General features: G+C 35.0%; 1 protein-coding gene across 2 annotated transcripts in view; it reads right to left on the minus strand.

Moving 5' to 3' along the window:
* The window catches only part of DPP8 (dipeptidyl peptidase 8), an 87,690-nt gene that overhangs the window by 18,977 nt on the left and 40,815 nt on the right, over positions 1-27,898 (minus strand). For both annotated transcript variants that reach the window (XM_007479590.3, XM_056808599.1), the window contains exon 12: positions 19,650-19,729. In XM_007479590.3, coding sequence (XP_007479652.1) covers positions 19,650-19,729 — 80 coding nt within the window. The remainder of the gene's footprint in view (positions 1-19,649; positions 19,730-27,898) is intronic.

Raw genomic sequence — 27,898 nt, forward strand, 5'->3', positions numbered from 1 at the left:
CTCCAATTGATAAATGGGCAAGGGACATAAATAGGCAATTTTTCAGTCAAAGAAATCAAAACTATTAATAAGCACATGAAAAAGTGTTCCAAATCTCTTATAATCAGAGAGATGCAAATCAAAACAACTCTGAGGTATCACCTCACTCCTAGCAGATTGACTAACATGACAGCAACAGAAAGTAATGAGTGCTGGAGGGGATGTGGCAAAGTTGAGACATTACTTCATTGCTGGTGGAGTTGTGAACTGATCCAACCATTCTGGAGGGCAATTTGGAACTATGCCCAAAGGGCGATAAAAGACTGTCTGCCTTTTGATCCAGCCCTGCTGGGTTTGTACCCCAAAGAGATAATAAGGAAAAAGACTTGTACAAGAATATTCATAGCTGCGCTCTTTGTGGTGGCCAAAAATTGGAAAATGAGGGGATGCCCATCAATTGGGGAATGGCTGAACAAACTGTAGTATATGTTCATGATGGAATACTATTGTGCTAAAAGGAATAATAAAGTAGAGGAATTCCATGGAGATTGGAACAACCTCCAGGAAGTGATGCAGAGCGAAAGGAGTAGAACCAGGAAAAGATTGTACACAGAGACTGATACACTGTGGTACAATCGAAGGTGATGGACTTCTCCATTAGTGTCAATGCAATGTCCCTGAACAATCTGCAGGGATCTAAAAAATACTATCCACAAGCAGAGGATAAACTGTGGGAGTAAAAACACCGATGAAAAGCAACTGCTTGACTACAGGGGTTGAGGGAATATGACTGAGGAGAGACTCTAAATGAACACTCTAATGCAAATACCAACAACAGGGAAATGGGTTTGAGTCAAGAACACATGTGATAACCAGTGGAATCGTGCGTCGGCTATGGGAGAGGGAAAGGTGGTGGGAGGGGGTGAGGGGAGGAAAAGAAAATGATCTTTGTTTCCAGTGAATAATGTTTGGAAATGACCAAATAAAAATTAAAAAGAAAAAGAAATAAGTATTGTTTTATTAGTTTAGGGATAAGAAGTAAAGTGACTTTATTATTTTTTTTATTTTTTACAGTTTGGCGAGCTAAATAGGACAAAGAACCTAACTGTGATTTTAAGGGTCCCATTGTCAATTTGGGCAGTTGGAACCATTGCCTCAGCAGGGGGTCTGTGGAAGCAGTTAGACGTCATTTTCACTGTGAGCTGTGGTAACAGTAAGCTGAACTCTAGGAGGATACAAAATCCATCTCCCAGTCAACTTGATAAAAACAATCTATTCTCAGAAAACCTGGTGAATTAGCTACATAAAATCACCATGGGATTTTCTCTATTAGATATGACTCCTCTCATTTTCACTATTGTACTAGAATATGTACAAAGTGTGCTTGCCTATGACTTTCTAATGCCATTACTCTCACTGATACTCCTACAACTAATCTCTTATGTCCCTGTGCTACTAGTGTTTATCATGTGCTTTTTACATGATGATCAAATCTTTGGCAGTTGTGTTTAGACATTTAAAAGCAAGCTATTGCAAAGAGTGATCTACTGTTAAAAGTGAACTATCTAGAGACTAAACTAGATAGAATACAAACTCAATATGAGGAATTAACTCAAGGCTAAAGGGACAATGGCAGAAATTAAAGAACATGAAGCAACTAAATTAGAGTGTGCAACTAATTCAGATAAACCAACTAAATTAGAAATGGAAACTGAAGCATTAGAAAGTAAACCAGCTCATATGTTTCCTCTAAGGAGGTACTCATAGTGTTCCCAGAGCATGGTATAGTGAATCTCATGTGCCACAAAAAGTTTACACAGGCTGATCTAGACAGTTTTAAGAAAAATACTCCATCATATGAAGAAGAACCCATTGGTGTTATAAAGCAATTCAAGCATTTAGTTAAGCTTTACAATCTTTCCTATTTGGACTTTGACATCCTTATGGATGAATTATTAGTGAAAAGGGAGGAACAGCAGATTATACAGGTCACTAATAATAATCCCCTAATTTCCAATTGGTTAACTTGGGATCTTGGTTGGGAATATAATTCATTTGCAGGGTACAGAGACTTAACAACAGCCAGGGAGGCAATAATTGAAACTATGAGGCAGAATTCCAGATGCCCAGGAACCTGGTCTAAATTTGAGTGCCTAAAGCAGGAAGTGAGAGACACCCTCCACTTTCCTTGACAGAATTATTGACTATGCAGAAAAATGGACTGGGTTGGATTCTTTAACAGATGAAAACATCAATCACATTCACAGGCAGTTTGTGAAAAATGTATGCCCTGTGGTCTGAAATTATTTTTGGATAAACTGTCCAAATTGGTTTGACATGGGTCTTGATGAAATTAGAATTGCTAACTATGTTTTCCAAGATTAGAAATATAGGACATCAGAAGAGAAAACCGATATAATTGATAATTTAGGCAAAGAAATCAGAGCTTAAACAAAAACTGAAATCCAATGAAGTTCAGGAAAAAACTGTAGCTGCACTAAGAACTTATAGACAACCCAGAAATAATTACAACCCCAGACAACACAGATAAACCCCAAGATGTTTTCTTTGTAACAGACCTGGTCATCTCATGAGAGAATGCAGATTTAGGAGATAATTCTTTGGACAAAGCTTCAGGAGAAACCAAAGCAATAGATTTAATCACTTTAATGGATTCAGACAAACTGGATATAGAAATGATGGGCTTAATAATGGATTTAATAATGCATTCCAGAATGGGAGACCAAACTACCCAAATTATTTTGATACTGGATGCTAACATAATTCACAACAAGCCACAGACCTGAATACCATGCAAGAATATATCAAAGCAGGTGCTTGTCCAAAAATATTCCCAAGTAGCTGGTGGGAATCCCCAAAAACTTGATATGCAAAAAGGTGCAACTTCGTTATGAAGGTGTGCCAAAGCCTGTGCAGTTAAAAATATAGTATATGGAGAAAATGGACTAGGAAGTATGGGCAATGGAATAAAAACTAATGAAAATGACAAAGAGATTTTCAAAACATGGCAAATTAGTGCAAGAGAAATCAATGAAGAATTAGAGAAAGAGGAACAGGAACAGATGTTGAGTTTTCCTGATCCTAATGTGTTAGCTCCTGTGATACCTGTCCATACTCCAGAAAATAGCACAGAACCCATGTAACTCCAAAAATAGGAACACAAGTTTATGATTGCCTCTTAGATACAGGTGCTGCCATATCTGTATTGCAGAAATTTCCTGAGGAGTACAATGCAATGGGTTCAATAGAAGTTGTGGGTGTGACAGGAAGACCTCAAAAAGTAAAAAAGCTAGATCCAAGAATGGTTTCACTTGGACAATCTAAGTGTAGAACACTCTTTTCTTTTTTCTTTTATTTATTTTGCCTCTTATTTTATTATTCTTTTTTAAATTTAAATTTAGTCAATTTAAAACATTGTTCCTAGGTTACAAGAATCATATTATTTCCCTCCCTCCCCTCCTCCCACCCTTCCCGTAGATGACATGCAATTTCACACTACATGTGTCCTTGACCAAAACCTATTTCCATGTTGTTGATATTTGCATTAGGATGCTCATTTAGAGTCTACATCCTCAACCATATTCCCTCGACTCATGTATTCAAGCAGTTGTTTTTCTTCTGTGTTTCTACTCCCACAGTTTTTCCTCTGAATATGGATAGTGTTTTTTCTTGTATATCCCTCCAAGTTGTTCAGGATCACTGCATTGCCATTAATGGAGAAGTCCATTACATTTGATTGTACCACAGTGTATCGGTCTCTGTGTACAATATTCTCCTGGTTCTGCTCCTTTCGCTCTGCATCAATTCCTGGAGGTTGTTCCGGTTCCCATGGAACTCCTCTACTTTATTATTCCTTTGAGCTCGATAGTATTCCATCACCAACATATACCACAATTTGTTCAGTCATTCCCCAATTGGAGGGCATCCACTCATTTTCCAATTTTTTGCCACCACAAAGAGCACAGCTATGAATATTCCTGTACAAGTCTTTTTCCTTATTATCTCTTCAAAGTACAAACCCTGCAGGGCTATGGCTGGGTCAAAAGTTAGGATCAAGGATCAAGTCTTTTAGCGCCCTCTGGGCATAGTTCCAGATTGCCCTCCAGAATGGTTGGATCAATTCACAACTCCACCAGCAATGAAGTAATGTCTCAACTTTGCCACATCCTCTCCAGCACTCATTACTTTCTGTTGCTGTCATGTTAGCCAATCTGCTAGGTGTGAGGTGATACCTCAGAGTTGTTTTGATTTGCATCTCTCTGATTATAAGAGATTTGGAACACTTTTTCATGTGCTTATTAATAGTTTTGATTTCTTTAACTGAAAATTGCCTATTCATGTCCCTTGCCCATTTATCAATTGGAGAATGGCTTGATTTTTTTGTATAAACACTTTTCTCTTAATGCCAAATTCCCCAATGAATCTAGTGGGTAGGTCTTTATAAGTTGAGAGCAACAATAGTATATACCCCAACTGGAGATATTTCTTTAAAACTCTGAGAAGAATCCCTTAACCTTTTCCCTGTATTATTTCTAGATACAGTAGAATCAGAAGGGGAAGGGAATAACATCTATCAGATTCTAGATGATATTCCAAAAGGTTTATGGGCTACAGGTTCTATAGATGTAGGTTTATTAAAATCAGCAACCCCTGTTAAAGTGCTGGCCAAAAGAGATCCACCACCATGCATTCCACAATACCCATTTAGAAAAGAGGTCATTTGATGGGATTACCTTGATAATAAATTCATTATTGCAGCAAGGCATAATAATAACATGCATCTCTGGATATAATACCCCAATTTTACCAGTTAAAAAACCCAAGCTAGATGCTGAAGGACGAATAGTCTATAGATTCATTCAAGATTTAAGAGCTGTTAATGATCATGTGGTAAAATCTTACCCAGTTGTACCAAGCCCTGCTACAATAATTTCATCTATCCCAAGTCAGGCAAAATATTTTACTGTGGTTGATTTATGTTCTGCTTTTTTCTCAATACCTATACATGAAGACTCACAAAAAATATATGCATTCACACGGCAAGGAAATCAATATACATGGTCCCGTTTGCCATAGGGATTCTGTAAAAGTCCTTCATTGTTTTCTCAAATCTTAAAGATTTGAAAAATATTCAGTTTAAGGATAGTAAACTTATTCACTTTGTAGACAATTTACTTCTAGCATCACCATCTGCAAAAGTGTGCCTATGTGACAGTAAATGTCTTCTGTGTGAGCTCTACAAGAGGGGACATAAAATATCAAAAACTAAACTCCAACGGTGTCTTCCTCGCATAGAATATTTAGGGTTTGTGCTGTCTGAGGGGTCCAGAAGCATTATGCAAAAGAGAGTAGCAGATATACAAAATCTGAGTGCCTCTAAGACCAAAAGGCAACTCAGAGCTATCTTAGGAATCACAGGATTTTGCAGAAAATGGATACCTAATTATGGTGAACTTACAAAACCACTGACTGCTTTAACAAAAGACACTGAGAAAGATCCACTGAAGCTAAAACCAGAGCATTTGCAAGCAATTGCAAAGTTAAAAGAGGCAATATTATCAGCTCCTGCTCTTGGTATCCCTAATTATTCAAAATCATTCTCGCTCTATGTCCATGAGCAAAAGGGAAGAGCTTTAGGAGTTTTGACTTAGAGCTTAGGACCAAACCAATGTCCTATTGCATATTATTCTGGTCAACTAGATCCCATAGCCACAGGAATAGCTCCATGCTTAAGAAGGATGGCAGCAACTGCATTTCTTGTTACCAAATCTGCAGATTTAGTGTTAGGCTGCCCACTGACAGTTTATTGTTCACATGAAGTTGAGGCACTTCTCTGAAAGTTCAGAATGCAGGCATTTTCAGATCAATGCCTGGCTAAATATGACATAGTGCTTTTGGGGAATTAACATATAACAATAAAGAGATGCAACACCTTAATCCAGCTACAATTATTACCTGATTTACCAACACAGGGGAAACCATTGCACAATTGTGAATCTGTAGTACAATTAATAGAAAGGCCTTGAGAAAATCTGTCAGACACACCTCTTAAGAACTCTGACCTGATCTTATTCACAGATGGATCATCATATATAAAAAATGAAATAAGATTTACAGGTACTGCAGCAGTAAATGAATTTGAGACCCTATGGTTTATTTCACTGCCCAGGAACCTAAGTGCTCAGGGAGCAGAATTAATCACTTTAAAACATGCATGCTAGCTTGCAAGAGACAAATGTGCAAATTTTTATACTGATTCCAAATTTGGAATCTGTTATGCTGTTGGTTCTCTCTGGCTTCAGAGAGGATTTTTAACATCTAGTGGGAAAAGAATTGCTTATGCAGAAATAATTTGAGAATTATTGTCATCTCTCCAACTACCAAAAGAGTTGGCAGTGATTTCCTGCAAAGGGCATTCTTTAGGAAGAGACTTAGTTGCCAGAGGAAATTGTATGGCCGATATGGCTGAATGATATGCTGCAAATGTTCCAGTTTGCATTATGAATCTGTTATGGATACCACAGATTTAGAAAAAGCATATAATGACAAAGAGATTCAGAAGTGGGAGCAAAATTTTGGAGCTAGAAAAGAAAACGGGATTTGGATAGTGGCAGTGGGAAAACCAATTCTTCCAAAAGCATTTTACTCTTACATCTGCCAAGCAATACACAAAAAGGGTCATTTTGGGACACAAGCATTAATTGATACTGTTAAAAAGAACTTGGTTAGTTCCAGGAATTAGCACTGTGGAAAATAAGATCTGCTCAGTTTGCTCTGTGTGTATACAATTTAAGCACAGCATATTTAAGCAGAAGGCTTTTGGTGGTCACCCACTAGCTCACACAAATTGATTATATCAACATGTCCAAATCAGGACAATTTAAATCTTGTCTAGTAATAGTGGACCAACTAACTAGATGGTCAAAAGCTTTTCTACCTAGTAAAAACACATCAATCTTTGTAGCCAAAATATTGTTGAAAGAGATCATTCCAAGATACGGTATATCACTAAGAGTAGATTCTGACAAAGGGAGCCATTTTACAGATTCAGTTCTAAAACAAGTTTATGAGAATCTAGTATCATGTCAAAATTTCATGTCCCATGTCACCCCCAAAGTTCTGGGCAAGTGGAGAGATTAAACAGAGAAATCAAACTATGGTTGGGAAATTATGCATGGAAACTCATTTGAAGAGGCCAGAGATTTTGCCTCTAGTGCTATTCTATCTGTGCACTAGACCAAGAGCAGATGTGCATATCTCACCATATAAAATGTTATTTGGACATTCACCATTGCAGGCAAAAAGTTTTAAAACAGCTTATGTATCTATCCTTGGAAGGGATCTTGCACTTGCTGAATATATCACAGAGTTACAAAACAGGGTTAGAGAATTACAAGAAATGGGAATTTTAACTCAAGGGAATCCATTAGATTATGTACTCCATTTAATAAAACCTGGGGATTCTGTTTACATAAAAAACTTTAATAGAACTAGTGCAACACAACTATTATGGATAGGACCTTTCCATATTATTTTGACACCATCAGCTATTTGTGTATTAGAGAAAGAAACGTGGCTGCATTGCTCGCATGTGAAAAAAGCAGCAATAGCAGAAGAAGAGATTACTTCAGACAACACAGCTGCAGTCAAAAAGATATCAGAAGAAGAAATTATTCAAGAAGAAAAATGAAAAGAAGACAGAGATCAAGATCAAGAGAAAGGAGAAGACAACATAGAAGAAACATAGATGACAGTAAAAAGGACAATTGAACTGTAACAAAGACATTGCAAAAAACAAATCAACACAGAGAAGAGGAACACAGAATGATTATGTACATGAAATGTAAGATTTTTGCACCATTATAACACTACACACTTTCAGTAACATAGTAATACTACATAGTAACAATACAAAGACAGAAGACAGTAGCAGAGGAGGTGACTTTTAAAGATTTGGTAAATATTCACTACAAAATAACATACACACATATAGGACACATTTCTCACAACCTCTGCAACATCATAACCAGGTGATGAATATCCATAGCAATAAATAAATACTGATAAATCACCTTGGGAAAATCATAATAATTGTACACATTAAAATAATAAGATCTTATCTCACAGGAAAACTTTATGTGTTCCTTGGAGATAAATCAAGAAAACATACATAACTTTCTAAAGAAAATCTTTTAAGTTTTTCTTAGACTATCTTAAGGGGGATGTTTATTTTCCTCCTGTAACATGTAAACAGTTTATACATAACATATACATAGATGTAGAAATTGTATAGATCTGTATAGTTATATAGATGTATATGTAGTTAAATTATTAAAAAGTTTTGATGTTATTAGTATAGTAGGTTGATTTTGAGTTTTAATGTACTTAGTTTAGGTTTTGGTTTTCTGTATTAATGATAGGATAAAGTAAAGTAAAAGTTTCATTTGAATTGTTCAAATAGGATTTGTAAAATGAAGTTTGCTTGAGTTTTGCATATTTATTATTTTAGATAGACTTTAGATTTTTGTAAAACATAAGTTAGTTTGTAACTGTATTTTATTGTTTCTAAAGTTTTTCAGAAGTTTGCATTTTGTATTTTATATTTTGAATTTCTGTAATTGTATGTTTTGCAACTGAATTTCTGCAAATATGTTTTCATTGATTATTTGTTTTCTTTGGAATTTTCTTTCTTTCATTTATATCCCTAGTACAGGTTAGCATAGATAAAGTGTAGCAATAAGAATAGGATAAGATAAGCATAAAATTAAGACTATTTTTAGGAAATATAATAATAATGTTAGGTATAGCTTTAGAATTACATGGAATAGTGAGCATATGGGAGAGATTTTTCATCTCTCCTTATGCTCGAAGGGGAGAAATTGTAAGGATGATATTAGAAAATAAGTATTGTTTTATTAGTTTAGGGATAAGAAGTAACGTAGCTGGCTTGAGAAAAGAACTGGAGTTTGGAGCAGAGCTGAGAGAGCATGTTAATTTCAGATGTGACAGTTATAACCTCTTTTCTATGTCAATTACTCTCTCTGGCAGTTGGGGAGTTGGTCTCTGGCAGTTGGCAGAGACACACTGAGAGACTCTCTCTCAGGGCTGGAGGAGTTAACATCTTTGCCTCTCTCTCTGTCCGAGGGAAAGATCTGAAGGAGCTCAGTATTTTCCTCTCCCAACTTGGGAAACACCATTGAATATCTATTGTGGTTTTATAGATTGTTTAACTCTGAGAAGACCAAAGAAAAACCTGGTGTTTGGTTTGGACTCTGAGTCTTAACAGACTCCTAACTTGTCCTAACTTGATTCTTGTTGAGATTCAACCAGCTAGTCTTTGCTATTTTATAATTTGAAGGTGAAGTTGAGATTTATAAGGATAATAGCGGTAGTTTTTATTTAGATAGAATAAATTTAAGTTAGTCAGATCAGGGAGGATTAGTGTAGCCTGTGAAACACATGAGAAGTGGTTCCTTGTGGACCTAGGAGTTTATTTGAGTGGATTTAGAATCCCTTAGAATTAGAAATACTTTATTTATCCTTATATATTTCAATAAATATTTTATTTTTATAATAAGAGTCTCTTTAGCAGCCTTGCACCTGGCCCTGAAGGGAAGTTCATATTTGAGCTTCACTTCATCACTGAGGATACTTTTGATTACACCTATCAAAAGTATCCAGTTTTGAAAAATTTTGAACCTATATTTGGACAGTATTTCTATCTATTTTGTGTAACTTGCCATTATTTCTTTTTTTTTCACAGCATACTTATGTTGCTTTATTTTATTATTACTATCATGTTCAGAGTTTGCTTAATGTTGAATTATCATTATATTCCTTGTATGAACTCAATTTGATTATATTAAATAATTTCTTGAATGTATTGTTACTCTTTGCTATTACTTTAACGTTTGAAATAATTTAATATGCTCTTTGCTAATGTTATTTGAATTTTAAATTGTAATGGTAATACTGTAATATGTAAATGTAATGGTAATGTAATATAAATGGTAATAATATAATGTAATATAAAATGGTAATAATACCTGTACCACCTATTGCACAGGTCTACTGCAGGGCCTACATAAGAATATGTGAGTAAAGAGAGTTGCAAAATTTAAAATATTATATAAATGTTAGATACTATTATTTAAACTGGTCTATAATTTTCTTTAATTTTTCTCTTTCTGGTTTAGGTATCATGAAAAAATTTTATCTCGTAGAATTTGATAAAGTACCTTCTCTTTCTTTAGTTTTATAAGCAGTTTATATAACATGAAGCAGTACAAAAAGCATTAAGTGCTTACTATGTCCAAAGCACTATGCTAATCTCTGGGGATAAAAATAGAAAAATAAATCAGACCCCACTTTCAAAGGGTTCACATTCTATTGTATTTAGAAGGTTTCACGTACAAATAAGAAAGAAAAGTCATATGGTACTTAGGATAAAGCAGTAATACAGATAGTAATACTCTCTTTAATGTCATTTCCACTTATAAAATCCTATTACTTTCTGAAGGTGAACCATTCCACAGGGCTAAGGACTTTGGTATCACAAGAACTATCTTTTTTTGGATCTTCAGTGACTATGACTCTAGAACCTTCAAAAGGAGTTTCTAGACCACTGATGGCTGTGAGGATTAGATTAGAAGCAGAAGCAGTAGTCTTTGGGACACAGTTATTCTCAAGGATCATGGGTTCAAGGTCCTAGGTTATTTCTACTGAGGACAGTGGACATCCTTCTTTGCTCCTGAATTTACTGTGAAAGATTCTAGTGTATTTTGGTTACATGTGTTGCTTATTTTTGTTTTTAAAGAAATACTTATGATATTGAAAATATGGCTATATTTTATAAGGCTTTTGGCATAAATGTCTTTTATTTTGTCCAAAGTCATTTCTGAAGCTATTGAGATAATTATGTGGTATCAGGTTTTTTAATTATGATTATACTGATTATTTTTTCAATGCTATAATATCCTTGCATCCCTGTTATAAAATCCAGCTTCTTCATAGTGAATTATTTTAAATTGCTATGATCTGTTTGAAAGCATTTTATTTAAAATTTCTGAATTGATTAATGATATTGGTATCCTTTATATTGATTAATGATAATGGTATCCTTTCTGGGTCTGGTTTTAGGCCTATGTTCTTTTTGCAAAAAGAATCTAGTCAATTTTTTTTCTCATTTGTTGAGAATAATCTTGTAGTATTAGTATGAATTGTCATTTAAAAACTTGATAGAAGAACAGTTACATGGCTCAGTGGATAGATACAGAGTCAGGCCTGGAGATGGGTTCAAATATGGCTTCAAACACTTCCTACTTGTGTGACCCTGGGCAAGTCACTTAATCCCAGTTATCTAGTCCTTACTACTTTTCTGCCTTATACATACATTTTCTGCCAGTAGTATTGATTCTAAGACAGAAGGTAAGGGTTTTTAAAAAAAAGTTTCATAGAATTCTTTCCATCAAGAACAAGGAGCTCCCTTTCTTTTGTGGTTTCTTTACAATTAGTTCCATTTCCTTTTCTGATATTGGGTTATTTAAAATCTCTATTTAAAGTTCTATTAAAATATGGATATTTTAAAAACATTCCTTTAATTTTTGTGTTCTTAGATTTGACTATAATTGTGTATAATAGGTTCTGATTTTTCTTTTTGTTTCTTTTGGTTTTGTTGTGATTTTACTTTGCTCACCTGTTATTTTGATTTGATTTTCTAAAGGTTTATCAATCAAGTCTTTTCAAAGAACTAGCTTTTAGTTTTATTTATAATTTTTACAGTTGGAAGTTGGGGCTTTTTAAACTTACATTTGTAAAATGGAGACTTGAATCCAGGACTTCAATCCCCAGAAGTCCTTGCTCCACTTCCCCAGAATGCTTTGTAATATCACTGAATTCTCACCTGGGCCAAGATCAGATGGGGTATTTAACCTGATTGGAAAGGCTTTTGGCTAGCTTTTCTTTCCTGTTTCTGCTTGCAAGCAGATGTGGCTCTTTTCATAATGTAGGTGAGGTTGTCTAGGCCAGAGACCTAGACACGTGTTTTCTTATTCTGTATTTTCTTTAATCCTTAACCTTTAATAAACCTCTAAAAATATAATACTCCTTGCAGAGAGAAACTAATTTCTACCTGCCTCAGTTTCCCCAAATTTTAATCTTAACACATTTATCTATTTCTCTTCTAAATTTTAAAATCTTGGGCTCATTTTAAGTTTATTTGTGAGCTTCTTAATTTTCTGGAAAATGTATATTCAGTCCAATAATCCTTTTTTTTTCTTTTGTTAATATATGTTTTTAGTGATATGTTCCCCCCCCCCAGTACTGTTATAGTTGTATCCCAGAAATCTTGGTGTGTTGTTTCATAATTATTTTCTTTAACATATTTATTGTTTCAATGATTTGTTCTTTGCCCCATTAATTATTTAAATTTTACTATAAAGTTCCCATTTGAGTCTTTCTTTTGTTTGTGCTACTTGAACTGATTACTACTTTTTATTACTTTATGATCTATTTATGATGTATTTATAATTCTGATCTTAATTTTTTTTTTTTGCTATATCATTGTGCACATGCTTAATTTTGGGGAAAAGTTCCATGTTGTGCTCAGAAATATATATATTCTTTAACAGGCCCATTTGAAAAACAGTTTAAGTCTTTTAGCTCTGTTTTCTCCAAGATTTTGTTCGGTTCTACATTTTCCCTTTGATTTTCTTTTTGTTAGATTTATCTAAAACTGAGAAAGGGAACTTAAAATCTGCCACTAGGGGGCATCTGGGTGGCTCAGTGGATTGACCGCCAGGCCTAGAGACAGGAGGTCCTAGGTTCAAATCTGTCCTCAGACACTTCCCAGCTGTGTGACCCTGGGCAAGTCACTTGACCCCCATTGCCTAGCCCTTACCACTCTTCTGCCTTGGAGCCAATACACAGTATTGACTCCAAGACGGAAGGTAAGGGTTTAAAAAAAAAATCAGCCACTACTCTCATGTTAATCTTTACCTTCTCATAATTCAGTTAATTTTTCCCTTTATGAATTTAGATGTTAAAACATTTAGAACATTTAAATTTATTACTGATCTTTTTCAAGATTGTTCTTCACTTCCATGTATTAGCATTCCCAGTCAGTTATTTTCTCTTTTGTTTCTATAGTAAGGCTTGCCACTTTAGATTCAAATTTTCTGTTCTGTCAATTATTTCTACTACACAGACAATAAATTCTGCATTCACAATTCTTATTTTTCTTTTAATTCATTCTGCAACATCCTGCTGTGGTTCCATGATCTCTTGGAAAAGCATAGGGACCTCTGCTTCATCATATATTGATTCATTTTATTCCTTCAGCATTTATTCATAGATATCTGACTCTTGGAATATGACTGAAGGTCATATTCCCTTCTGCTACTTAATATATTCCCCACTGGTTTATTTGCTCATGCTCAAGTTCTTTAGGTGTTTCACTTCTTGAAATATTTGTTAACTTCAATCTTTTTTTCTCTTTCAATCCTCTATCATTCACTTTCTGAACTCTCCCTTTGAGTGTGGTTTCCCTTGGAGTTGAGAAAGCCTTCTAGACTTCCTCTCATGTAGGGAAATTCATGGCTCATCAGCCTCACTCTCTACCCCAAGTGACTTTGGGTAGGGGCAAGGAACAGAACTGGCTCCAGTTGGATGCTTAGGTATCATAATGAGTGATGTGCTTCACAGCCATACACATGTCTTTCCCCAGTTCTCCTGCTGACCTCTGTTATGACAGATTGCAACCTTAGCCCAAATTATCTTCCTTTTGGATTTCTGTGGCACTGGGGAAAGAGAGAGATAGAGATAAGAAGAGTAGAGCTGAGTTCCCTTGGTAGTGTGTGGGTCAATTTGTGCAGTCTTACTTCCAGAGAAGGGTGGGCAAATGGGTATGCTGGGTGGTGAATATATTAGGGATAATTAGCCTTCTCTGGTATTAGTTCATTGAATTGTCATTTCATTTAGATTTCTGGGGTCCTATGCCATGGAGACAGTTGAAACTGCTTTCTCTCTTATGTATTATTTTAATCTTAGAAAGGTCTGAGTGGTTGTGAGGATCAGACAAAAATGTTAAGTCATCTATCTTGTTGGTCACATGATCTGAAAATTGCAATTCTTTTTACCACAATTATTTCTATGATTAATTTGATATATACATTTTTAAAGTCTGTTATTATCTATTTAAGTCTTGAGTTATGTTTAGATTCCCCTCAATGAATATAATTTTTATTATATAATTATTTAAAAAGGATGTATTTAATAATTTTGACTTTGTGGATTTACATACACCTTAACACAAGCTCAGTTTTTGCAAAGGTACTAAATTCCCACTTAAGAATTGTCAAAGACCTCTGATATCTAGTTTTTCTAATATTTTGCTCATATTATTAATTTCTTTTCCACTTTACTTTGATAGATTTGTCCAAGTCTGAAAGAGTTCTTTTGAAGTCTATTTTGTAAGTGGTTAACTTTTTCTTTAAGTACTTATACGCTATGGAAGTGAATGCATATACATTTTATTTGAGAGGCAATGTGGGTTAACAGCTAGAGAACTGGTCTCAAAGTCAGGAGGAGCCAGGATCAAGTCCTATTTTTGACACATACTCACTGTATAACCTTGGTCAAGTCAGTACTTCATGTCAGTACTCTAAGCAAATATCTAGGACTATATTAAAGAGAGGGTGCCAGCCCACATTAGTAGGGGAGTTTTCTTATCTAGGAGTTGCCCATGCTAATGAAATCACAGGTCTATTCTTCATTTCTATATTCAATTTAATACTCTTTCCATGTTTATGGTACACTTAGTTTCTCTACTTGCCTCTCATAGAAGCATTTATTTACTATTGTTTTGTCTATGGTCATGATTGCTATCCCTTCTTTTTATGGATTCAAGTTAAGAAATAATAAATATTATAATAACGCTTCATTTTAAGTCTATATGCACCTTTATGTTTTAGGTGGGGGTTTATGATATATATATATATATATATGTTAAATTGTTGGGTTTCTTTTCTTTTTTTATAAAACCCATACCTTCTGTCTTAGAATTGATAAAGTATTGATTCCAAGAAAGATGAGTGGTTAGGCAACTGTAGTTAAGTGACTTATCCACAGTCACACCCCTAGGAAGTATCTGTGGTCAAATTTGAATGCAGGATAACCTCTCTCTAGGCTTGGCTCTCAATCCACTGAGCTACTTAGCTGCCACTGGGTTGATTTAGAAATTCATTCAGTCACCCTCTTACTGTTTATGGGAAAGTTAATTCCATTTAAGTCCATAGTTATAATTATGAAGTTGATTTTTCACACTATCAGATACGATTACAGGTTTTTACCTTTTGAAATAAAAGATATAAATCTACACCAGGACCTGTAAATCTTATATACTAGGAGCTATCCAATCTCAATCTCTCAATCTCCTTTCCTTTCTCTCCCAGGTTATACAGAAATTGCTAGCTAGGTTCTGCCATTCTCCTCTCTACTATCTCCTCATCAGACCTATAAAGCTGTTTGTTTTGCTTGAAGCAATTCTCTCTCCATTCTACCTGAAGAAAAAGAGCAGTGTCTCTGTACTTCAAAGGTCTGGGTTCAAATACCATCTCTGACAGTAATAGCTTGTATGGTTTTGAATAAATTACTAAACCTGCCTTGATATCAATTCCTTCATCTTTAAAATTAAAGGAGTGGATTAGATGGCCTTAGAAGTTCCTTCCACTTTTCAGTCTCTGACTCCTATACCACCTACTTACTTTTTATACTTCTACTGCTAAAATTTCTTTGAAAACCTTCCCTTTCCAAGTCCATGTAAAAGTGTGGCTTATGAAATCTTCACTGGTTCCATTGCCTCTACTTCCTTTGAATGATTTTTTTTGGTACTACTTTATCTACAAGAAATAGTAAATTCTCTGTTCTTTTCTTCTTTCTTAGGTTATTCCCATTCCTTTTTGAATACTCAGAACTTGTCTTTGTTCCTTAAAAGTCTTAAGACTGAAGGAACTACAATCTTTCCTCCCCTTTTCAGAAAGGAAGTTTTTATATTTTCACTTAGCCTTTTTCCTTTTTTTAACCTTCACTTTCTGTCTTAGAAGTGAGACCAAGTATCAGTTCCAAGGGAGAAGAGTGTTAAGGGCTAGGCAGTTAGCCAGGAACACAAGTAGGGAGAATTTTAATCCAGATTTGAACCCAACACCTCCTGTCTCCAGGCCTGGCTCTATATCCACTGAGTCATCTAGCTGCTCCTTCATTTAGCTCTTCTGAATAGTTCACATTTGCTCTCCTTTCATTTCAAAGACGCTACCCACCTCTAATTTTCTAAAGTTACCTATTTTGTTAAAAGTTTCTATTTTTTTTCTTATAGAATTATGGTCAACTTTTGTCAATAACATACAGCTTGCATCTAACAAAGCACTTTTAAGATTTTCAAGGTGCTTTATGAATATTAGCTCATTTGATCCTTGCAACAACCTTGGGAGGAAAGTGCTACTATTTTCCCCATTGAAGGTCAAATTTGAACTCAGGTCTTCTGTCTCCGTGTCTGGAGTGCTCTAATCACTGTGCCACTTAGTTGCCTGTCAAATAGTTACATTATTCTTAAGAATCTTGTTAATTTATTATAAGAGTTTTTCTCTGGGCATTTCTCAATCCCTTTTAGTGTGTTTTAATTTGGGGATTTCCTTGTAGGAACTTCTTTTCTTTGATCTCTTTTTTTGTTATTTTTTTAAAGCTAGTTAGTACCTTTTTGTTTTCAGGTGCTGAGGGGAAGCTTGACTTAAAAACTAATCTCTCATATGGTCTTCTAACTAGGTGCTCCCTCTCTTATGTTCCTCTAGGATCAGAGCAGTCCCTGGCACTGTTCTCTCACTCAGACTACTTGGGGATTGGTGAACTCAAACTTTAGCTGACTGAATGTTGAAGTCCAGGTGAATAGCTGAAGAGGAGAGAAGCTGAGGGGTGGCAAAATACCTTATTGTTAACACCATTAGCCTACTTTTTCTTAGTATATGTGGCTCACCACAGAGAGCCCAGAGTATGAGGGCAAGAAACAAGAAGTGGGAAGTACCACAGGTATGCTAAGGCTGAATGGAAAACCAAAGACTTTGTTGAATTACTTCAAAATTACTTTGTTGAAAGTTCTTTCCTATTTCAGTTGTTTTTCTTGCTTTATTGGTGAGTGTTTCTTGCTGTTTTGAAGTACTGACAAAAGAATTGGGTTTAGATGTGACTTTGTTTTCAGTGTTTTAAGAATTTTTATCATCTACTGCATTTCCCAGCTAGTTAGGATTGTTCTAAGCATTATTCTTTTTTTTTTTTGGTCCAGACCTGTGATTTTTATGGGTGTACTTTAGTGAAAATAATCTTTACTAATGCAGACTGGCACCTCATCTACACCTTAGAATCTTAGAGAGTTCCTGGGAGTACTGAAAGCTAAAACTTGCTGAAGGTCACTTAGCTATAAAATGTCATAGAGAAGACTTGGACCTGAGTAACAGGACTCCAAGGCTCTCCTAATTACTACACATATTATATTCACATCTGAAAAATATACTATTTCAAATCCTTTTTGAACATTTAAGCTCAGAATCAGAGTTCAAATAATCACAAAGATTACAAATAAGTAAAAGAAAGTGCAGTGAAAAAAGTTTCCTTTACTTAAAAGGTATACAAAATTTCTCCATAGCAGAAATTAGGCATTCTTAAAGAACTTCATTAAGACCTTGAAAAAATTATTTTTAGTAATTCCTTTACATACTACTATTGTAGGTATAAACAATCTATTTTATAAAATAACAATTTATGAAATGTTTATTACAATTCAAAGTGACTTTTTCAGATGGCCTAGTTGTAGCCTTAAAATAAAAAAATATCTCTTTTTTAAAAAGTCAAATGTTTGCTACAATTAAAGAAAAAGATGTTTTGCTTGATGAAGCTGAAATAAATGAGCTACACTGGGTACCATGGGTATATGAAGAATCTTCATGGAAGAAAACAAATTCTAGGTAAGGGAAGGGCACAGACACAAGGGACTTCCCAGGTTTATGCTAATCCCTATAAAATGTTAGGACTGACTGTCCTTTATAGAGACAGTTTTCAAATAGCATCTGGGAATCAGACTGTTCAAAACTGAACATGATTAGTCAATTCCCTGCCCACATGCAGAAAGGAAGAGCATAGTAGAATGGAAATATCAGTAGTACTGGAGTGTGATGACCTGGATGCAGGTCCTGGACTCCATCATTTATGAACTATGTGATCACTGGTTAACACATTTCTGAGTCTCAGTTTCTTTTCTGTTAAGTAGGAATAACAACATTTTCCATTATCTGACTCCCAGGATTGTTGTGGACAAAGTGTTTTATAAAAATTACAAGTCTATATAAATGTGAATTATTCTTCTTCCTTTCATAAGTCCAAATTTATTTGTTACTTTACTCAAAAATCTCAAAGATTTAATTAACTTTTCCCTTAAAGACAGCAATGAACTTTGGAGTCAGAGAAAATGCACTGAGACCCTGCCTCTGACATTCACTACTTTGGGCAAGTAGTTTAATATTCTTGTGGCTCAATTTCTTCATCTGTAAGAGGGAAGGTTCAGGCTAACTGGTCCCTAAGAACCCTTTCAATTCCAGACTTGTGATTCTATGACAGTGGATGGGAATAAGAAGCTGGGTCTTGAGGACCATCAGTCAATATAATGCCATTACAATTCATTTATCAGTCCAAGGCACATATGCAGAGAGAAAAAAAAAGTAGTATAAAAAAGAGAAAAATGGGATATAGAATAAGTGGTAGAATGATGCCAGCAATCAGCAATTATCTAGGTGGCATTACTGCCATAGATTGGTAGTCCTAGGCTAATCTTCAGAGCTGCATGAATATAATTTTGGGAATTTCTTTGATGGACTGAGAATCTGATTACTCTTCTTTGACACAAAATAATCAAATATTTCTGCTGCTTTTTCTTTTCCCTATCAATTAGGACTCGAAAAAATTTAATAAGTAATAAAAGGTAAGAGCTAATAGCAAGGACACTGAGTCTCTGAATAGAAAAAAAAATGTGTATTGTGACTATACCAGAAAATATTAAGACTTTAACCAGGAATTAAAGTTTAAACTCTTTTCCATCCAACAAGTCTGGTTCTTTGTTTCCACCCCCTCACCACACTTCTATAATCACCTTGAAGATTAAAAGGCAGCCTTTACAGTAGCTAGTACACATAATCCTTTAGTAAGTCTCATCTCAATTTGTGGCAGTTACATTCAGTCCTCCTCTAAATGCTAACAGCACACATCAAGCCAACTGTATATGTTACACATTAATGATATGATGGCTCTTCAGGATTCTATGAAGCCGGTAATCCTTTGGATAATTCCTGATCCAAAATATTCAAACAACACTGCCACATTGTAATTAGAAGTATGACAAAGCAAAATTCAAGCTACCATAAAGGGCAGATAATGAAATGTTAATACTCATTAAATCATTTTAATGAGTGAGATAAACAAAAGGCAAATTTCTATTTCTCTTCATCAACCCAAGCACTGCTTAACATTTAATCTAAGACCAAGAATCATTTTAGTTTGTATTATTCATTTTATAGAATGACAAGGTAGATATTGACCAAAACAAAAGGACTTACATTAGATCCATGCCGGCCAAGAACTTCCCATTCACCACTGGTAATTGCTACTTCTTCTTTGACTGGGCACTTGAAATCACCTAAAGACAAATACATAGCTACATTTTAAAATTTAGTAATATTTTTGAAATATACCCCTGATTGCCCTAAATTATGTTGCTTTGAATTGAAAATCAATTGCTCATAGGTATGCTGAAAAATAAAATGACAATGCTACCTAAGAAATTTATTCAGGCCTATAACAACCAAACTATCAAAGGATTAATTTATAGAACTAGAAAAATAATGATAAAATTCATCTGGAGGAGAAAAAGAACAAGAAAGTCAAGGGAATCAATGGCAAAAAATGGTAAGGAAGGGTATGATATAGCAATACCAGATCTGAAACTACACTACAAAACTGTAATTGTCAAAACAATTAGGTGCTAAAAATACAGGAGTTGATCAGGGGAAAATATTAGGTGTGCAATTTATAGAAATAAGCCAGCACAGTAGCCTAGTGTTTGATAAACCCAAAGATTTCCAGTTAATGAGGCAAGAATTCATTGTTCTATAAAAGCTATTGGAAAATTAGAAAGCAGTGTGGAAGAAAGGAGGCTTAACCCAACATCACACATTGTAAACAAAGACAAGTTCCAAAGGGGTATATGACTTGAGACATAAAAGGTGACATCTTAAACAAGTAATAATAATAATTAGCATCTATATAGTGCCTATTATGTCCCAGGCACTATGCTAAGTACTTTACAAATGTATCTCATTTGATCCTCACAACCACCTTGGGAGGTAGGTGATATTATTATCCCCATCTTATAGTTGAGGAAACTGAGGCAATCAAAGGTTATGATTTGCCCCAGATCATATAAACTAACAAATGTATAAGGCTATATTTAAACTCAGGTTTTCCAGGTTTTTCTAGGTTCAGCAAATATGCCACCTTGCTTCTATGACATATTATAGTCCTTACTGAGATGTGTCCAGACTTCCCTGGGTGGGTGAGCCTCTTTAAATTTTCATAGTTGTGCTCTCCCAGAGTGTGAAACTCATGAGATCAGGAGGCTAGATATCCTTAAAGATTTCTTGACCATTGATCTACAAATGGATATAGAGATCCAGTAAAGAATAAATTACTTATCAGAACTATGGACAGAGAAAGAGTTCATGATGAAATAAGAGATATAGAAGATCGAAGAAGGTAAAATAGACAATTTTGATTCCATAAAATTCAAATATAGCTAAAATTATAAGTAGATAAGTGGGAAAAATCTGTGGCACATTTCTCTGATAAAGGTGTCATTTCTCAGATATTCAGGAAACTGAATCAACTTAATAAGAACAAGAACTATTCCCCAAATGATAAATGGTCAAAGGATATTAATAGGTAATTTTAAGAGAAAGAGATACATGCTACCAGGAAGAGATCCAACATATATTAATAGTTTGAATTTCTTCTGAAAATTGTGTATAAAAATAAAATAAATATCATATTAAAAATGCTCTCTATAAGAACAGAGAAATGCAAATTAAAACAACTCTCAGGTTCCACCTCAATACCTTTACATTGGCAAAGCTGACAAAAAAAAAGAAAAGTAATTGATGCATTACAGGTAGGGCAATAAACTGATCTGGTCATTTTGGAAAAAATTTGGAACTATGCCCTGGAAGCTATTAAATTGGGCATACTCTTTGACCCAGCAATACAATTCCTAAATCTGTACCTCAAAGATATCAAGGAAAGAGAAAAAGAGTCCATATGTTCAAGATTAGATATGGCAGCTCTTTCTGGGGACAAAAAAAATGGAAACTGAAGGAGTGCCCATCAACTGGCAAATGGCTGAATAAATTATGGTATATTATATAATGGAATATTACTATGTTGTAAGAAATGATGAAGGGGATGGCTTCAGAGAAACATGGAAAAGACTATTAACCAATGCAGAATGAAATGGGCAGAACCCTGAGTTTATACAATAACAGTAATATTGTAAAGACAAACAACTTTGAAAGACTTAATGTCTCTGATCAATGCGATGACCAATCATAATTCTGGTGAATTCAATATGAATCATAATACCCATTATGTATTATTAATTATTAATAATTAATTAATACTCGAGATTGAGAGGTGATAATAAGAGTACATATTGTGACTTTTTTTGGCTGTGTGCTGAGAGCCATCAGGCCATGATGTCTTGACAAGTTTACTCATGGAAGTCAGAAGGTCACAAAGTGACTCCTTGGCAGGATGGACTTGCCCCCTCAGCACCCTCTGTATGACTTCTCTCAACAACATCCCTTCCTAATGGAATTGACATGATTGTTGTCCTCTCATTAGTCTCAGAAAAAGTAATATAAGAGCAAAATGCTTGCATACTATTTCCCCATAATGTCACCAGAAGATCAGACTCTCAAATCTAAACCCAAAAGACTATCATGGGCTCTTTTGCTTAGGTACATAATTCCCAGAAAAAGCTGTGCCCACAAGACAAGCCCAGAAAATCCCCTACACTCTGTACAGAAACTTATTCTCCTAAAGCCAGTACATAAATCAATCATAAAGACCTGTACAAAATGCCTTGGTACACCATGCTTCATCAAGCTTCAGTGACTTGATTCTACCAACCAGAACTCTCCTTGAAAAACTCCCTAATGAATACTGAAAAATGATCAGTCTAATGTTAAATCTGAACTGTGTTCTCAGTACCCCTCTGATCTCTCAACCTCACTGCTATGATTGTTGAATTGTCTCTAGAATTTCTGATTAATTATCTATTTTTATTAAAGATAATAAGTGATTTTCCTTGATTGTCTGTAAGCTCAAAGCTCCTCACAGGTTAATGAGAAAATTAAGCTACTTATGACGAAATCATTTATCTTGTATAGAACCTTTGTTTTTCCTGTCAGAATCAATAGTTACCATCCAAAAATATAGACCGATTTCATAATGTTAATCAAACAATATGTTAAAAGTTAATGTATCACTTATCCAATTATCTTAACTCAAACATGTATGTTGAATAATGCAACTGTGTGCCAAGAAAATAGGTATAAAAATAAAAGCTAATCCTGGGCATGGTGAAGCAGCCACTTCATGCAGAGCATGCCCCAGGCAGAAACATATATACAGAGTTGCCTTCCATCTTTCATTTCCACCTTGCCATCACACCTGGCTGAGAACCTCGAAGCCATGAGCTAGGCAGGTCCTAAGCTTGCAGCAGCTATGGCCTTTGTGGGAATTCATTTTGACTATATAAGTTTATAACAGAGTTTTGTTTTTCTTGCTTTCTCAAATGAGTCACAAGGGAAGGAATAGAAGGGAGAAAATGTGAATCTGAACATAAAAAAAATCTTTAAAAAAAAATAAACATCACTTAATACACATATAATTCAGTGGAACTGCTTGTCAGCTCTGGGAGAGAGGAGGGAAGAGAAGAGGGAGAGAACATGAAACATGTAACCAGGAAAAATCTTTAAAAATAAATAAATAAAATGTAAAAAAATAAAAGAAATGAACACCACTAAAAATTATAATCAGATTCTTCTGATGTAGAAAACCTTGACTACTAATAAAATCTTTTGAATGATCTTTCACTAACTGAACCTTCCAATATTTGTGTGTATGTGTAGAAACAATTAATGACGTCAATTGTGCCATGAAATCTATATCTTCACAAAAATACCTTCATTGCCTCACTGCAGTGTAGAAATGATCCTGGGATCTCTAGTGAGATGTCTGTAGTAAGCTTAACCAACTTGTACTATGTTGGAAAGACTTGAGTATTCTAGCAAGTAAATGCTCTCTGAAAGTAAAATTAGCTCTCTGAATCTCAGAACTAACCTAACTAGAGAGGCTGTATAAGTGCCAATATACTGACCATTAAATAAATTCTTTAGACATGTCAACCCTTAAAACAAAGAAAAATACAAAATGGTCATCAATTCTGTGTAAGCTACCTTTCATTTCTGCAATGACAGAAAAAACCAGCTAGAAAATGGAGAACTAAGAATCAGTTTTCAAACAGTCTATAAACACCAACTCCCAGGACCTTAATTTCTACTGTGCCTTAAGTCATCCTTAAGAACTATCACATCTTTGATAACATCATCACACCAAACTATTACACCTCTAATCATTTTAAACTACAAATTTTCCTGTCTGATGATAATCTCTAATACTTCTACAACTCACTATGCCTAAGTCCTGATGCAATTCAATGAAACAAATATTGTCTAAGCACCTGCTAGTAGGTACCAGTTACAAAAAAAAGTTTCCTGTCCTCAAAGAGCTTATAGTGTACAAATAAAAGTAAATACAAAGTAATATAAGGAAGAAGAAAGCAATAATAACTGAGAGAATCAGAAAAGGCTTCATATGTGAGGTGGTATATATACTGTGTGAATGAAAGTAATGTAAGAAATAAGTCTGGGAATGTAGGTTGGAACCAGATTGTGGAGGCTTTTAAATACCAAACTAAGGAGTTTATATATTATCATAGTATATAAGAGAGCCCTGGATGATTTTTGAGCAGTGGAGTGACATGGTCCAATTTGTGCCTTAGGAAGATGCTGTAAAATTTTTTTAAATTAAATTTTATTTTTTTTTTCAGTCAATGAAGATGTCTTCTTTCCTTCCAATCTCTTTCCCTCCACCCTATCACTGAGAAAGCAGAAAAAAATCACTGTTAAAAGCATGTATGGTTAGGCAAAAACAAATTCCCACACTGGCCCTAGAATTTCCCCCTCCAACCCCAACTCAAGTGTCAATTTGTACTGTGAATCTACCTCTTTATCTGGAGATGGGTAGTATGTTTCATTTTGAGTCCTCTGGATTTATGATTGGCCATCAAAGTTCCTGAGTCTTTCTAGGTTGTCTTTATAATATTGTTATTATGTATAAACTGTTCAACTTGTTTCACACTGCATCATTTTGTACAAGTCTTCTCATGTTTTTTCTGAAACCATCCCCTTCAGTTATCAAGGATAATATTGTGTAATATCACGTCCTCATAACCACACATGGTTAACCTCATAATGCATGGGATCTTGTCCTGGGCATTCTTCTTTTCTCTCTCTATACAACTTCACTTGGTGATCATATCACCAATTCATTTATTTCTTTCTTATAATTTCATGATCTACTCCTAACATTTTGAATACTACTGGAGAAAGTTTCATTAACTGTGTTGATTTGGTCTAATATGAAGTCATGCTATTTAAAATGAAGTGATGCTTGCTGCACATGGCAGTCCTTTTATTCTGACTGGCACATATCCTCCAAAAGTTGGCTGTTCTAAAAAATTAAGGCCTCCAAATACCAGTCCTATTTCTCCCTTCTAGCAATGATGCTATATCTTACTTTACTGAGAAAATTGACAGCACCTGTCATGACCTATATAATTTCCCCTATTCTCAGCCTTGAGAATTCTCAACCTACCCTATATAGCTTTCACAATACTCTCTTCTGCTCTAGTCACAAAGGAAGAGGAGATAGTTCTTATTATCAAAGCAAACCCCTCTACTTGTATACTTAATGCTTTTGACTTACTCTGGGAATTTATTACTATTATTATTGTAAATCTTTACCTTCTGTCTTAGAATTAACAATTGACTCCAAGGCATAAAAGTGGTAAGGACTAGGCAATGGGGGTTAAGTGGCTTGCCCAGGGTCACACAATTAGGAAATGTTTGAGGTCTGATTCGAACCCAAGCCCTCTCATCTGTAGGCTTGGCTCTCAATTCACTGAAACACCTAGACACATCCAACTCTGGGAATTTGCCTCATTAACAACCCCTCTCAGATCTAAATTACTAATTCCTTTCCTATTACCTACAAATTTCTACTAGTCCTATATATTCTACTGTTTCTAATACTATTTCTATATTCTAATATTCATACTATATATATCAAATGAGATAACATCTATAAACCTTCAGCATAGTGCCTGGAATGTAGCAGGCACTATATAAATGCTTATTTTCTTTCCCATCCTTATTCCGAAAAAAACCCTTTCACTCAAGTTTAGTCTTATCTCACTCTTTCTTTTATACCAAACTCTAAGAATCATCTATATTTGCTGCCTCCATTTCATCATTGATCACATACTTCTCAATTCTCCCTTGCAATCTGGTTTATTTATGATTATCACTCTACTGAAACAGTTCTTTCAAAGATTATCAATAATTTTTCAATTACTAAACACACAGATCTTTTTACCAATTCTGATCCTATTTTGGTTTTGATATTATCAACCAGCTCGTCCTCCTAAATATTCTCTTCTCCCTCTAGGTCCTATGACACTGACCTATCTTGGTTTTCTTCTGTCCCATCTAACCACTCCTTGTATGGAAGAGGATCACTTTTAGGTCCTATTTTTTTCCAGCTCAATATTGTTTCCCAAGATGACCTTAACTGCTCCCATGTTTTCAATTATCATCTCTTTGAAAAAGACTCCCAAATTTACATACTCAGGCCTAATTTTGCTGTGAACTATATTACATTGCTGGATAAAGGAATGACTCAAAATAAACTCAAATTAAACAAACTCATAATGTTCCCCTTAAGTCCTACCCTCTCCAAATATCCTTATTTCTTTTGAGCATATTATCAGTTCTACTTCTACAAAACATTGAGTCATTCCACTTTTACAGAGACACTATGCTAGTTCAGGTGCTTGCCACTTTTCACTTGAACTATTTTAATAGCCTCCCAATTGGTGTCCCTGAAACCAAAATAATCTTTCCTAAAGCAGGGTTTCTTAACCTTTTTTGGAATAGACCCTTTGACAATCTAGTAAATTCTAGGAACCCCTTCTCAAAATAATGTTTTCAAATAAATAATAAAATGTAGAACTGAAAAGGAAACCAATGAAATATCAGTTGTCAAAATATTTTTAAAAACCAAATTCACAGCCTCAGGTTAAGAAACCTTGTCCTATGGGGCAGCTAGGTGGCTCAGGGGACTATGAGCCAGGCCTACAGACAGGAGGTCCTGGGTCTAAATCTGGCCTCAGACACTTCCCAGCTGTGTGACCCTGGGCAAGTCACTTAATCCCCATTGCCTAGCTCTTACCACTCCTCTACCTTAGTACCAATACACATATTGATTATAGATGGAAGGTAAGGGTTTAAAAAAAAAAACCTGTTCTAAAATAAAAGGTCTATCAGATCATGTCACTCCTTTGTTTGTGGCAAATGTGGCAAAAAATTGGAAAATGAGAAGGTGTTTATTGATTGGGGAATGGCTGAATAAACTGTGGTATATGGTGGTGATGGAATATTATTGTACAGAAAGGAATGATGAACTGGAGGAATTTCATGTGACCTAGAAAGACCTCCAGGAACTGATGCAGAGTGAAAAGTGCAGAACCAGGAGAATGTTATACAGAGAGACAGATACACTGTGGCACAACTGAATGTAATGGACTTCTCTACTAGCAGCAATGCAATAATCCAAGACATTTCTGAGGGACTTATGAGAAAGAATGCTATCCACATCCAGAGAAAGAACTGTGAGAGCAGAAACACAGAAGAAAAACAACTGCTTGATCACATGGGTTGATGGGGATATGATTGGGGATGTAGACTCTAAATGATCACCCTAGTGCAATTATCAATAATATGGAAATAGGTCTTAATCAATGACACATGTAAAACCCAGTGGAACTGTGCATTGGCTATGGGAGGGGGATGAGAGGAGGGAAGGGAAATAACATGAATCATGTAACCATGGGAAATTTTTCTTAATTAATCAATAAAATCAAATTTTAAAAAAGGAAAAAGACAAAAATATTTCTAGCTGTGTTCTTTGTGGTGGCAAAAAATTGGAAAATGAGGAGGTTTGGAGAATGGCTAAATAAACTGTAGTACATGATGGTGATAGAATATTATTGTGCGGAAAGGAATGATGAACTGGAGGAATTTCATGTGAACTGGAAAGACCTCCAGAAATTGATACAGAGTGAAAACAGAACCAGGAGAACATTATACATAGAGACTGATAAATTAAGATGCAATCAAATGTAATGGACTTTTCTACTAGAAGCAATGCAATGACCCAGGACAATTCACAGGAGCTTATGAGAAAGAGTGCTATCCACATCCAGAGACAGAACTGTGGAAATGGAAATGCAGAGGAAAAACATATGATCGACCACATAGCTCGATAGGGATATGATTAGGGTTTTAATGTTAAAAGATTATTCTACTGCAAATGTGAATAACATGGAAATAGGTTTTGAACACTGATACAT

This window comes from Monodelphis domestica, chromosome 1, assembly GCF_027887165.1.
Source record: "Monodelphis domestica isolate mMonDom1 chromosome 1, mMonDom1.pri, whole genome shotgun sequence".
Classification (NCBI taxonomy): Eukaryota; Metazoa; Chordata; class Mammalia; order Didelphimorphia; family Didelphidae; genus Monodelphis; species Monodelphis domestica.